The 13,859-nt window shown below is 39.0% G+C and overlaps 1 protein-coding gene across 13 annotated transcripts in view; it reads left to right on the top strand.

Annotated features, from left to right (window-relative positions):
• MYLK3 (myosin light chain kinase 3) overlaps positions 1-9,513 on the top strand; it is a 56,729-nt gene extending 47,216 nt beyond the window's left edge. For 9 of the 13 annotated variants that reach the window (XR_015145424.1, XM_086350499.1, XM_086350496.1 and 6 more), the window contains 4 exons: positions 2,592-2,720; positions 3,985-4,137; positions 5,066-5,198; positions 6,338-9,513. Coding sequence is in view for 9 of the 13 variants with exons in the window: in XM_086350499.1 (XP_086206625.1) it covers positions 2,592-2,720; positions 3,985-4,137; positions 5,066-5,198; positions 6,338-6,397 (475 nt within the window). In the remaining 4 variants the exon portion in view is untranslated. Of the gene's footprint in view, positions 1-2,591; positions 2,721-3,984; positions 4,138-5,065; positions 5,199-6,337 lie in introns of those variants that run through there. The other 4 variants (XR_015145423.1, XR_015145422.1, XM_086350492.1 and 1 more) reach the window with 3 other exon arrangements.
• The last annotated feature ends 4,346 nt before the right edge of the window (positions 9,514-13,859 follow it).

The raw sequence follows: 13,859 nt of genomic DNA, 5'->3' as shown, positions 1-13,859 counted from the left end.
TTCATCAACAGAGTATCTTCACTGCCCTTAAAATCCTCTGTGCTTCACCTATTTATCGTTCCTCCTCCCTAACCCTGGCAATCGTGATCTTTTTATTGTCTCCATAGTTTTGCCCTTACCAGAATGTCATATATTTGGAATCATACAGTATGTAACCTTTTCAGACAGGCTTCTTTCGTTTGGCAATATGCTTTTAAGGTTCTTCCATGTCTTTTCAGGGCTTCCCAGGTGGCTTTAGTGGTAAAGAACTCACCTGCCAATGCAGGAGACGTGGGTTCAATCCCTGGGTGGGGAAGATCCCCTGTAGAAGGGCATGGCAATCCACTCCAGTATTCTTGCCTGGAGAATTCCATGGACAGAGGAGCCTGCTGGGCTACATTCCATAGAGTTGCAAAGAGTCAAACACGACTAAAGTGACCTAGCACGCTTACATGTCTTTTCATGGCTTGATGGTTCTTTGTTTCTTTTCTATTTTTTTTTTTTTTTTTTAGTGTTGAATACTATTCCATTGTCTGGATGTACCATACTTTATATTATCCACTCACCAACTGAAGGACACTTTTGTTGCTGCCCATTAAATTTTAGCTAAGGATTTTCTTCTCTTTCAAGAATGATTCTAAAAATCAACTTTTGTCATTCAGCAAAAATCAAATTTCTCCATGCAGCAATCAATTATCTTCCTAGTCTCCCTTAAACTTCATGTCAAGAATACTTTTTCTAATCTTTTTTTGTAATTTTATAAAACACATGTAACATAAAATTTACCATGTTAGCAATTATTAAGAATAGTTACAGTTGTTGTTCAGTCACTCAGATATATCTGACTTTTTGTGGCCCCATGGACTGCAGCACCCCAGGCTTCCCTCACTCTCTCCCAGAGTTTGCTCAAACTCATGTCAATGATGCAACCCAACCATCTCATCCACTCTTGCCCCCTTCTCCTCCTGCCCTCAATCTTTACCAGCTTCAGGACCTTTTCCAGTGAGTTAGCTCTTTGCATCAGGTGGCCAAAGTATTGGAGTTTCAGTTTCAGCATCAGCCCGTGCAATGAATATTCAAGGTTGATTTCCTTTAGAATCGACTGGTTTGATCTCCTTGTTGTCCAAGGGACTCTCAAGAGTCGTCTCCAACACCACAGTTCAAAAACATCAATTCTTTGGTGCTCATTCTTCTTTATGGTCCACCTCTCACATCCATACATGACTACTGGAAAAACCATAGCTTGACTATACAGAACTTTGTTAACAAAGTGATGTCTTCTGCTTCTTAATATGCTGTCTAGGTTTGTCATAGCTTTTCTTCCAAGGAGCAAGCATCTTTAGCTATGTTCATATTGTTGTGCAACCGATTTCCAGAGCTCTTTTTACCTTGCAAAACTGAGACTCTATGCCCATTAAACAAATACCCCTCATTTTCCTCCTGCCTCCAGCACCTGGAAACCATCATCCTACCTTCTGTCTCTGAACTAACTACTCTGGGAACCTCATATAAGTGGAATCATACAGTATTTCTCTTTTTGTGACTGGCTTATTTCACTTACTGTAATGTCTTTGAGGTTCATCCAAATTACAGCATGTGTTAGAATTTTCTTTCTTTTTAAGGCTGAATGATATTCTATTGTATGTATATACCAAATTTTGTTTATCCATTAATCTGTTGATGGACACTTGGGTTGCCTTCACCTTTTGGCTAGTTTTAACTACTGCTGCCATGAATGTGGGTGTATAAATATGACTTCAAGACGCTGCTTTTAATTTTTTTGGATATATACCCAGAAGCAGGGTTCCTGGATCATATGGTAGTTCTTAAAAAAGATTTTGAAGAACTGCCACACTGTTTTCCATAGTAACTGCATCATTTTACATTTCCACTATTAAGCATTCTAATTTCATCACATCCTAGCCAGCAGTTGCTATGTTCTGTTTTTTTCTGATGGTGTGGGTATGATTTCATTGTGGTTCTGATCTGTATTTCCCTGTGGTTTTGATTTGATGATCAGTGATGCTGAGCATTTTACCTCTTTCTATAACTCATACCATCTTCCCTTTAACCATGTTGCACAACAGAGCACTGCTCCCCACACAGCTTCTACCCAGTTTTTGCTCACTCATGTGAGTGAGTGAGTGGCTGAAAGTCAGTCAGTCATGTCTGACTCCACGGCCCCATGGACTGTAGTCCATGGAATTCTCCAGGCTAGAATCCTGGAGTGGGTAGCCTTTCCCTTCTCCAGGGGATCAAACCCAGGTCTCCCGCATTGCAGGTGGATTCTTTACCAGCTGAGCCACAAGGGAAGCCCTCATTCATGTGACCGGAGGCCAAATAAGATATATTAATCTTCCTTCCATTTCAGATTGTAAATACCTGGAGGAGGAAAACTGTGGTTTTCTTATTTTCCCCAGTGAGTTAGGAAAGTCTGCATTTAGGGCCTGAGGGTGTGATGACTTCCCAGTGAACCACACGGCATGTGAGGTCTAGAAAACATGGCTGACACCAAGGGTTGAGGAGTATTTAGCTCCCAACGAGAATTAGCCTGGCATCCCCAGCTTCTCTCGGCGCTCACTCCCATTGTGCTCTGCACCCCTCCTCCCCAGATACAAGCCTCGGGAGAAGCTGAAGGTGAACTTTGGTACTCCTGAGTTCCTGGCCCCAGAAGTCGTCAATTATGAGTTTGTCTCGTTCCCGACGGACATGTGGAGTGTGGGAGTCATCACCTACATGCTGTGAGTGCCCAGGGGCCTGGTTTCCCACTGGGGATGGAGGTCATTTGTCTTAGTTTGGGTATCCTTAGAAGCAGCAAAAATCTGAGTGCCAGAAGTTTATTGGGGAGGTGTCCCCAAGAGAAACACCGAGAAGTGGGGAAGTGAAATGGGGAAGGAAGGCAACTAGCAAGCTGTGTGTTGTGGAGTCAGTTGCAGCTGTGGGTAACTGGAGTCTAATCCTGTGGGGAACAGGGGACCCACTGTGGGACCCGCTCAGAGCTAGTTCAGCTGAGGGGGGAGGGAGCTGGAGTATTTATACACTGGCTCTAATCAGTTGCTGCTAGTGGGCTGGTCCCAGAGTTATGAATTCCCTGAAACCTCCGGGTTGATAAATCAGCTTCCACTAGAGAGAGAGCCCTCTGGTGAAGAAATACAGGTGCTGCAGCACAAGTGGGGCTGGAGTGCACTCAAGTGGGAAGGAGAGGGGCCGACAGAGCAGGGCTCAGCTCACGCGTCTTCTAACCTTGTCCCTCTGCTCCCCGTTTTCTCTGGGCTGAGGAAGTAGAGGTAGGACGGGCTGAGAGGAGAGCCAACCACAGACTTAACATTCTCCTCTCTCTCCAATTCTCTCAGCTATTTCCTCAGGGGCACAGCAAAATCAAGCTTTGCTCCCAGTCTTATTATTACGGTTTAACTGTTTCCTGTACTTTGAGCGTATGCTGTACCAGGTGGGGGAATATTGAGGCCCAAGGCCAGCCAGTGAGGTGGTCCTGTCTCTTTGCCCTCTTTCCTTTGGCCTCTGAGGCCTGGGTAGTCTCAGAGACATGCCAAGCTATTTTAAAATTCAGTCAAATGTACATGACAAATGGGCATATTGGGTTGGGCCCCAGTTTACTCAGGGTAAGAGGGAATGTTGGAGAAGAAAATAGAAACCCATGCCAGTATTCTTGCCTGGGAAATCCCATGGATAGAGGAGCCTGGTGGGCTACAGTCCATGGAGTCGCAAAGAGTTGGCCACAACTGAGCGACTAAACAAGAGGGAATGCAGTGAGCATGATAAGGGACTTTTTCCAACACCCTTCCTGCCATCAATTTCCCAGTCCTTCCACTTCCTCTACTGAGTGCTGGGGATTTCTCCTATGGAGAGGCAACGGCGGGTGCTTTTCTTTCGAAACTTCTTGGTTCTGGTTAGCTTTGCTTGACCTTGTAAGAGTCTTCTCTGTTTGTCAATGTGTGTTGGCAGGTGTGGATTCCACATACTGACGGTCCTTTCTCTCCTCTGTAGACTCAGTGGTTTGTCCCCATTTCTAGGAGAAACAGACGCAGAGACCATGAATTTCATTGTGAACTGTAACTGGGATTTTGATGCTGATACCTTTGAAGGGCTGTCAGAGGAGGCCAAGGACTTTGTCTCTCGGTTGCTGGTCAAAGAGAAAAGGTACTCTTTATTGCTTATCATCCGTGATCCATTCTGATGGTGACCATCCATCTGGATGCTGTGGAAATCACGCTGTACTGGGCGGGGCTGCTGAAGTGAATGGTCCTTCTGTCCTATAGACCAGTTCTGTCCAGGATTTCTTAGTCTGCTACTTCTTTGGGAAAAAAAGTAGCAGGGAAAGGGACAAAGGAAATCAATTAAGAAACAAGTGACTAGGATCATAAAATCTAGACAGAGTTTTAGAAAGGACCATATTTACAAATCAGGCCTATTTCCACGTTATCACTTTTGATAGGCTAATGTTGAAAAAAGTTGAGATATGCAGTTGTTATTCCCCAGAATAAAAGACATAAAACCTTATTTCTTGGAGATGAAGACCTACTTACTTTTCAGTAGGTTTATCAAGGTCATGGGTTGGAGCACTGAGTTTTCCAGTACTCAGACATACAGGGATAACTACAAGCGGTAAGGCCCAAGATCTGGGCTCTGAGGTAGCTCTCGTTCCCTGGCCGTGACTGTTTTGTTTCTTCCTGACTGTGAAAAGTTATGTGTGATGAAAAATATTTCTAATTTAGAACAAGTTGACATTATTCTCTGTGAAGTTCTTTTACTTCTTGAGAGCAATTCCAGGCTCACCTGACCCCTCTTCTGTCCTGCCTCAATTCCCCAGCTCTACTGTGGGAGGTGGTAATTAATCACTGGGAAATACATCTTCCATAGAGGGCTGGGAACATTTTGCTGATGACATTCTTGTACTTTTAAGGATGGGAATTTTAGGTAGGAGGGTGTCTTTTTATATTATGTGGCATGAATCTGCCCAAATGATTAATCTCTTCCACTGACTCAGCTTCCTACCAATTGAACAGATTTTGGACAGCCAGAAAAGGCAACCCCAGCTAAAAGTCTCACCTGCTGTTTGATTTCACAGCTGCAGAATGAGTGCCACACAGTGCCTGAAACATGAGTGGCTGAATAATTTGCCTGCTAAAGCTTCAAAATCGAAAGTTCATCTTAAATCCCAACTATTGCTGCAGAAATACATGGCTCAGAGGAAATGGAAGGTATCTGTTTTTCTTTTAGTAAAAGCAGCATTTGTCTTCTTTAAATGTCCTGTGAAAGAAGTGTACTAAGTTTTTTATTTACATTTTGATTCTAAATAGATTATTTAGGGAGAAAAAAGCCTCATGTCAAAACCTATTACTTTGATTAAAAAAAATGCCTCAGAACAAAAACAACTGGCATAAAAGTAGCATTTAATTCATACTTACGTGAACACTTGAAGTGACAGCGTGAAGTTTGAACATATGTTCTCAATGACCATTGCAGTGAAGTGATCAGAACTAACTGCCTGTAGTTTGAGGCTGATTCCTCCACATTTCAGAAAGAGGGCCTAGGAAAGCCTGGAAGTGAAAGTGTCAGCCACTCAGTTTTGTCCGACAATTTGTGACCTCGTGGACTGTAGGCCACGAGGGTCCTCTGTCCAGAGAATCCTCCAGGCAAGAATATTGGAGTGGGTAGCCATTCCCTTCTCCAGGGGATCTTCCCAACCCAGGTACTGAACTTGAGTCTCCTGCATTGCAGGCAGATTCTTTACCATTTGAGCCACCAGGGAAGACCTATTAGGCTTTAAAAGCTTTATAATTTTGAGAACTCTTTGGAACCATGGATGTAAAATGTATCTTAAAAAAAGTTGTCCCCCAGAGAAGTGACTTTCCAATATTTTGATGTTGGCTTAGATCCTCAATAAAGCCAGCATACAAGTATATGTATACTCACACATGTGTGAAACAAAAATATTGTGACTTTTGCGCCACAGAGTATGATGAGCTCTGATATTTTCTACTCTATGATATTTGGTTTCATTAAAAATTTTCTAATCATGCTCCATGAATTTGATTTCATGACTCACTGGTGGGTTGTGAATTACAATTTAAAAAATACCATTCTAGAGTGCTCCATTTTTCACATGAAAAGGGCAGGAGAACATATTTTCTCACTTCAAACTTGCTCCAGATATGCCCCTGAAAGTCATGTGACTGTTTTACTATAGTTTTCCTAGAATCTTCTTTTCCCCTTTAGTTATCAATTTTAAACACACTCAAGTGGCTAAACTTAAGCAAGTCCTTTTATTGTTTCTTCTTTAAATAATTGGACTAAAAATATGCTTCCCTCCTCTTTTTTTTTCTCTCCCCCGCTTAAGAAACACTTCTACGTGGTGACTGCTGCCAACAGGTTAAGGAAATTTCCAACTTGTCCCTAATCCTCAACTCTGCTGCTCCTGTGGGCCTAGAAATTACTGGGACTGCTGGTGAAATCATGACTGAAGATTCTTAATAATGTGGCTTTCTACTTATTTTGTTTCAAAAATGTTACGACTGTTGCCTTCCTTGTGGATGAAAAGTAGCTGTAAGAAAGTGACCTAAGAATTTTTTCTGGTTTGTAAGATCACTGAGTTGAAATGATGTGGTTACTTTTCAAGTGTACCTACTTTTGGTGATAAGTATAGGCATGCTTTAAGTAGTAGGTAGGAAAGCTCCTCGGAGAAGGCAATGACACCCCACTCCATTCCTCTTGCCTGGAAAATCCCATGGACGGAGAAGCCTGGTAGGCTGCAGTCCATGGGATCGCTAAGAGTCGGACACGACTGAGCGACTTCACTTTCACTTTTCACTTCCATGCATTGGAGAAGGAAATGGCAACCCACTCCAGTGTTCTTGCCTGGAGAATCCCAGGGACAAGGGAGCCTGGTGGGCTGCTGTCTATGGGGTCACACAGAGTCGGACATGACTGAAGTGACTTAGCATAGCATAGGAAAGCTCCTACTTTGCATATGTCAACTTTAAAGTCAGCTTACTTTGATTAAAGAGCCCAGTGGACTATCACACAGGGCATGTTAGTCAGTGTTACCTCCTCCAGTGCAAAGAATTCCTAGCATTTTGATTTGCTCAAAAGTGAGCTGACATTTTGTACGACATTTGTTGCTCTAGTGTGAAGCAATGTAAATTTAGGGCAGAGATTCTCAAACTTGTTTTAGCTTGTACTCCCTTTCGAGAATCAAAACATGCAGACCTCTAGCCTCTCCTGATTCTGCCCTGTCCTGACACTGGCAGTCTCCATCCTAACCTGTCTTTCTCAGTTATGACTCTATGGTCTAGTAAGTCTGGGAACTGATATGTAATATGTGAAAAGAGAGTGCAGTGGTGTTCAGCTTTCTGAGAGAAACACAGAAATGATGGATCGTGAGAAGTCAAATGAAAACTGCTCTCCTGCTTTATGGGGATAGAACCGTCACTTAACTAACTTCATGAAATGAGTAACAAGGAATGCTTTATTATTCAAAAGTAAATATCCCTTTTAATCTCCTCACTGCTAACTTGATTTTCATGGTATTCCCCATGACCTTCTTGGGTCAGCAGTTTTTACTTTTAGTTTGTACTTAGCCATGCAACAGTTTCACATTTTTTTGTCCCATAATACTTTTTTTTTTTTTTAAGTAGAGGACGTGGGCGTGGGGAGAAGGGCAGAAGATGGAGAGATTAATCCTCCTGATGCATTTCTTCGGTTATAATGTTCCTCGGGAACACTAACACCTGTTGGGAAGCTAAGATTTTCAGTACCGGCACAGCTCGGCCTGCTGCAAGCTGACTGGCTAGTGGATGACTATCAGAAGAGATGGCTGCTGGAAATCTCTCTTTCATGGACCAGTAACAGTGGCTTAGTAAAATGCTTTAAGGTGTTTTGAAAGCAGCCTCAGAAAGAGCTAGAGGATATCTATAGTTCTATCTATAGTATGGTTATTCTTCCCCTCCACAGTGGGGGGGAATGCTATGAATCTTCTCCCCAGAAATATGGAGTCTCCCCAGTTAGTTATTCTAATCTAGAACACCACTGCCTAACAGAAATATATGAGTCAAATACATAATTTTAAAATGTCTGATAGCTTCTCTTAAAAAAAATCTGCTAAAATTAATTTCAATAATTTATTTAGCATAATATATCAAACATTTAAATATCTAATCATTATAAAAATTATTGATAAGCTATTTTATATTCTTTTTTTTCATACTAAGTCTCCAAAATCTGGTGTGTATTTTATACTTAAAATACATGTCAGTTCAGATTCTAGGTTTTTATCAGACATAATTTGTATTTAGATTTCATAAAATTTACTGTGGAAAAATATATTCACATGCTCAAGTTATTCAAAGCATCTTAAATATTTTCTAGTATTTTTACATTTAATAAAAATTAGGAATTAGGAATTCAGTTTTACAGTTGCATTAACCACATTTTAAGTACATTTAGCCACATATGGTTTGTGGCTTCTATATGATAGGACAGATCCAGGGAAAATCTAATAGTTATCAAATTTTAATTTTCCCATATATGCTGTAATTCTCTACCTAAAGAAACAACTTTTCTCCAAAGTCCCTTTGAGGGATTTGTTTAGGCCAGACCCACACAAGTGAGAGTTACTGCAGAAGTTAGCCTCCCTTATTTGAAATGTGAGGGAGTTTTTATGAAGCTTTAATTTTCTGGATATATTATTAAAAATTTTCTGGATATTTTTAGTTCTCTGCTGGTATGTACTGAACTCAAAATTTTTTTAGACTGACGCTTTGCTAGTATTAACTATTTCTAATGGGACTTTTAAATTTGAACGAACAGTCCTTAAAAACTGCTGAGAGATCCAATATAAAATAAAATTTTTTAAAAAGAAAGAGAACTGCCCAGCAGAGGATATCTGAAAAGTAGTCATGACCCACATTTTGTCTATCAGATTTAGTGGGAGTGTGAGCAAAACAGAATTTTTCACTCTTGATGAATATCAAGATGAATATCAAGTATCCAATCCAAATAAAAGTCATGCCCACACTTTCACCCAGCAATTCCATTTCTAGAAATTTATCTCTCAGCAATATTTGAACCAGTGGGCAGAGGTGTATGCAAAATGACATTTACTGTAGCAAAATGGCCCAATGAACCAACCTACATGTGATTATCAGTATGAGTTTAAATTTTGCCACATACGTATAGGAGGTTGCCTTGTAGCTGTTAAAGATAGATCTTGATGTACTGATTTTTATTATGAAAAAATTATGGAACATATATATGGTATTATCCTATTTGTGAAGACATGTTTATATATGTGTTAAAATTTTCTAGGTTATGCAAGAAACTTAACAGTGGAACGTGGAAATTGGGTGATGGGGAGAGAGGGAATTCTACTTTTCACGTTATTTCTGAATTATTCTAATTTTTTTAACAATGAGCATGTATTGCTTTTATAATTAAAAATTAGCCACCTCTTGTCAAGTGTGGACCCTGTCTTGACCCTGATTTAAGCAAATAAACAATAAAGGTATTTCAGAGACATTTAGGGAAATTTAATTCTAAATTGTATATTTGATGACAGAACTTCTTTTTGTATTAATATTGTGAGGTATGATAACAGTAATGTGTTTATAATGTGGATTAAATGACTTCAAGAAAAAGGGAGATATAGTGAAGCAAGTGTGGCAAAATCTTAACTGTTGGGTTTGGGTAGTCAGTATGGGCTATCAGTGTATTTTCCTCTAGTAAAGGGACATACATTTGTTGTATACATTTGAAAACTTTCATGATAAAGCATTTTTTAATCAGTTAAATAAGCCAAGAGGAGCTGTTAAAGAAATGAGCTTCCAAAAATCTTTACAACAGCACTGGAATATATGAACCCACTAAGTAGAAAGCTTCCATTGCTGGGGAAAGAATGTGTTGAAAAATTGTAAAGGATTCCAGCTCCAGGAGAGCATTTGGACAAGACTATGTTAAGGCAATTCCCCTACCCCACAACTATTAGGTTGGTGCAAACGTAATTGCTATCTCAGATCGTGAATTTTAAATCATTTTAATTAGACTCAAACATATCTTTATTAATCAAAATAGGAACCATTACAAGCAACACATTTTTGCCAACAAGAAATAAATGTTTGTTTATTCCTGTAGCACAGAAGTCCATGCTTCAGGATTCAACGGGAAAGCATCTTCTGCCTCCTGATGGTTGTGGAAGTGTTTTCCCTGCAAAAAATTGTTGAGATGCTTGATGTAGTGGTAGTCAGTTGGCGAGAGACCAGGTAAATATGGCAGATGAGGCAAAACTTCATAGCCCAATTCATTCAATTTTTTTTTAGTTAATTTATTTTTTATTGAAGGATAATCACTTTACAAAATTTCGTAGTTTTCTGCCGGACCTCAACATGAATCAGCCATAGGTATACATATATTCCCTCCCTTTTGAACCTCCGTCCCATCTCCCTGCCCATCCCACCCCTCTAGGGTGGTACAGAGCCCCTGTTTGAGTTTCCTGAGCCATACAGCAAATTCCCATTGGCGATCTATTTTACATATGGTAATGTAAGTTTCCATGTCTTTTCATACATCTCACCCTCTCCTCCCCTCTCCCCATGGCCATAAGTCTATTCTCTATGTCTGTTTCTCCACTATTGCCCTGTAAATAAATTCTTCAGTACCATTTTTCTAGATTCCGTAAATATGAGTTAGAATACGATATTTCTCTTTCTCTTTCTGATTTACTTCACTCTGTATAATAGGTTCTAGGTTCATCCAACTCATCAGAACTGACTCAAATGCATTCCTTTTTATGGCTGAGTAATATTCCATTGTGTATATGTACCACAACTTCTTTATCCATTCATCTGTTGATGGACATCTAGGTTGCTTCCATGTTCTAGCTATTGTAAATAGTGCTGTAATGAACAATGGGGTTCATGCTTTTTCAATCTTGGTATCCTTGGGGTATATGCCTAGGAGTGGGATTGCTAGGTTATATGGTGATTGTATTCCTAGTTTTTTTAAGGAATCTCCATACCATCTTCCATAGTGGCTGTATCAATTTACATTCCCACCAACAGTGAAAGAGTGTTCCCTTTTCTCTACACCTTCTCCAGAATTTATGTTTGTAGACATTTTGATGATGGCCATTCTACCCATGTGAGGTGATATCTCATTGTGGTTTTGATTTGCATTCTCTAATAATGAGCAATGTTGAGCATCTTTCCATGTGTTTGTTAGCCATCTGTATGTCTTTGGAGAAATGTCTGTTTAGGTCTTTTTCCCACTTTTGGATTGGGTTGTTTGTTTTTCTGGCGTTGAGTTGTATGAGCTGCTTGTATATTTTGGAAATTAATCCTTTGTCAGTTGTTTCATTTGCTATTATTTTCTTCCAATCTGAGGGTTGTCATTTCACCTTGCTTAGAGTTTTCTTTGCTGTGCAAAAGCTTTTAAGTTTAATCAGGTCCCACTTGTTTACTTTTCTTTTTATTTGCATTATTCTAGGAGGTGGGTCATAGAGGATCTTGCCTTGATTTATGTCATCGAGTGTTCTGCCTATATTTTCCTCTAGGAGTCTTATAGTTTCTGGTCTTACATTTAGATCTTTAATCCATTTTGAGTTTATCTTTGTGTATGGTGTTAGGAAGTGTTCTAATTTTATTCTTTTACATGTAGCTGTCCAGTTTTCCCAGCACCATTTATGAAAAGGCTGTCTTTGCCCCATTGTATATTCTTGCCTCCTTCATCAAAAATAAGGTACCCATACATGCATGAGTTTATTCCTGGGCTTTCTATCTTGTTCTATTGGTCTATGTTTCTGATTTTGTGCCAGTACCATACTGTCTTGATGACTGTAGCTTTGTAGTATAATCTGAAGTCAGGAAGATTGATTCCTCCAGCTCCATTCTTCTTTCCCAAGACTGCTTTGGCTATTTGGGGTCTTTTGTGTTTCCATATGGATCGTGAAAATTTTTGTTCTAGTTCTGTGAAAAATGCAATTGGTAATTTGACAGGGATAGCATTGAATCTGTAGATTGCATTTGGTAGTATAGTTATTTTCACAATATTGATTCTTCCTACTCAGGAATATGGAATATCTCTCCATCTGTTTATGTCATCTTTGATTTCTTCCATTAGTGTCTTATAATTTTCTATGTACAGTTCTTTTGTCTCCTGAGGTAATAAGTTTATTCCTAGATATTTAATTCTTTTTGTTGCAATGATTAATGGGATTGATTCCTTAATTTCTCTGATTTTTCATTGTCAGTATATAGAAATGCAAGTGATTTCTGTGTATTGATTTTGTATCCTGCAACTTTGCTAAATTCACTGATTAGCTCTAATAATTTTCTGATACTATCTTTAGGGCTTTCTATGTATAATATCATGTCATCTGCAAACAGTGAGAGCTTTACTTCTTTCCTGATCTGGAGTCCTTTTGTTTCTTTTTCTTCTCTGATTGCTGTAGCTAGGACTTCCAGAACTATAGAGGTGGAAGTGGTTGAATAATAGTGGTGAACATGGACATCCTTGTCTTGTTCCTGATCTTAGGGGGAATGCTTTCAGTTTTTCACCACTGAGAATAATGTTTGCTGTAGGTTTATCATATATGGCCTTTACTATGTTGAAGTAGGTTCCTTCTATGCCCTTTTTTTCTGAAGAGTTTTAATCATAAATGGGTGCTGGGAGTTTTGTCAAAGGCTTTTTCTGCATCTATTATCATATGATTTTTGTCTTTCAATTTGTTAACATGATGTATCACATTGATTGATTTATATATATTGAAGAATCCTTGCATCCCTGGAATAAACCCAACTTGATCGTGGTGTATGAGCTCTTTGATGTGTTGCTGAATTCTGTTTGCTAAAATTTCATTGAGGATTTTTACATCTATGTTCATCAGTGATATTGGCCTGTAGTTTTCTTTTTTTGTGTTGTCTTTGTCTGGTTTTGGTATCAGGGTGATGATGGCCTCATAGAATGAATTTGGAAGTGTCCTTCCTCTGCAGTTTTTTGAAAGAGTTTTAGAAGGATAGACATTAGATCTTCTCTAAATGTTTGGTAGAATTCTCCTGTGAAGTTATCTGGTCCTGGGCTTTTGGTTTTTGGGAGATTTTTTATCACAGCTTCAATTTCAGTACTTGTAATTGTGTTGCCCATAATTTCTATTTCTTCCTGGTTCAGTCTTGGAAGATTGAACTTTTCTAAGAATCTGTTCATTTCTTCCAGGTTATCTATTTCATTGCCATATAGTTGTTCATAATAGTCTCCTATAATCCTTTGTATTTCTGCATTGTCTAATGTAACCTCTTCTTCTTCATTTATTTTGTTGATTTGATTCTTCTCTTTTTTTTTTCTTGATGAGTCTGGCTAAAAGTTTGTCAATTTTATCTTCTCAAAGAACCATCTTTTAGTTTTATTAATCTTTACTATTGTGTCTTTCATTTCTTTTTCATCTATTTCTGCTTGGATCTTTATGATTTCTTTCCCTCTACTAATTTTGGGGCTTTTTTGTTCTTTTTCCAGTTGTTTGAGGTGTGAAGTTAGGTTGTCTATTCAATGTTTTTCTTGTTTTTTGAAATAGAGTTGTATTGCTGTAAACTTCCCTCTTAGAACTGCTTTTGCTGCATCCCACAGGTTTTGAGTTGTGTTTTCATTGTCATTTGTTTCTAGAATTTTTTTTATTTCCCTTTTGCTTTCTTCAGTAACCTGTTGGTTATTTAGAAATGTGTTGTTTAATCTCCAGGTATTTGTGTTTCTTACAGTTTTTTTCTTGTAATTGATAGCTAGTCTCATAGCATTGTGGTTGGAGAAGATGCCTGATACAATTTCAATTTTCTTAAATTTACTGAGGTTTGATTTGTGACCCAAGATGTGGTCTATCATGG

Source organism: Bos grunniens, chromosome 18 (genome assembly GCF_055505025.1).
Source record: "Bos grunniens cultivar Pamir isolate PY7600 chromosome 18, Bosgru_T2T1.0, whole genome shotgun sequence".
In the NCBI taxonomy this organism is placed as follows: Eukaryota; Metazoa; Chordata; class Mammalia; order Artiodactyla; family Bovidae; genus Bos; species Bos grunniens.
This window is presented reverse-complemented; position numbering and strand designations above follow the sequence as displayed.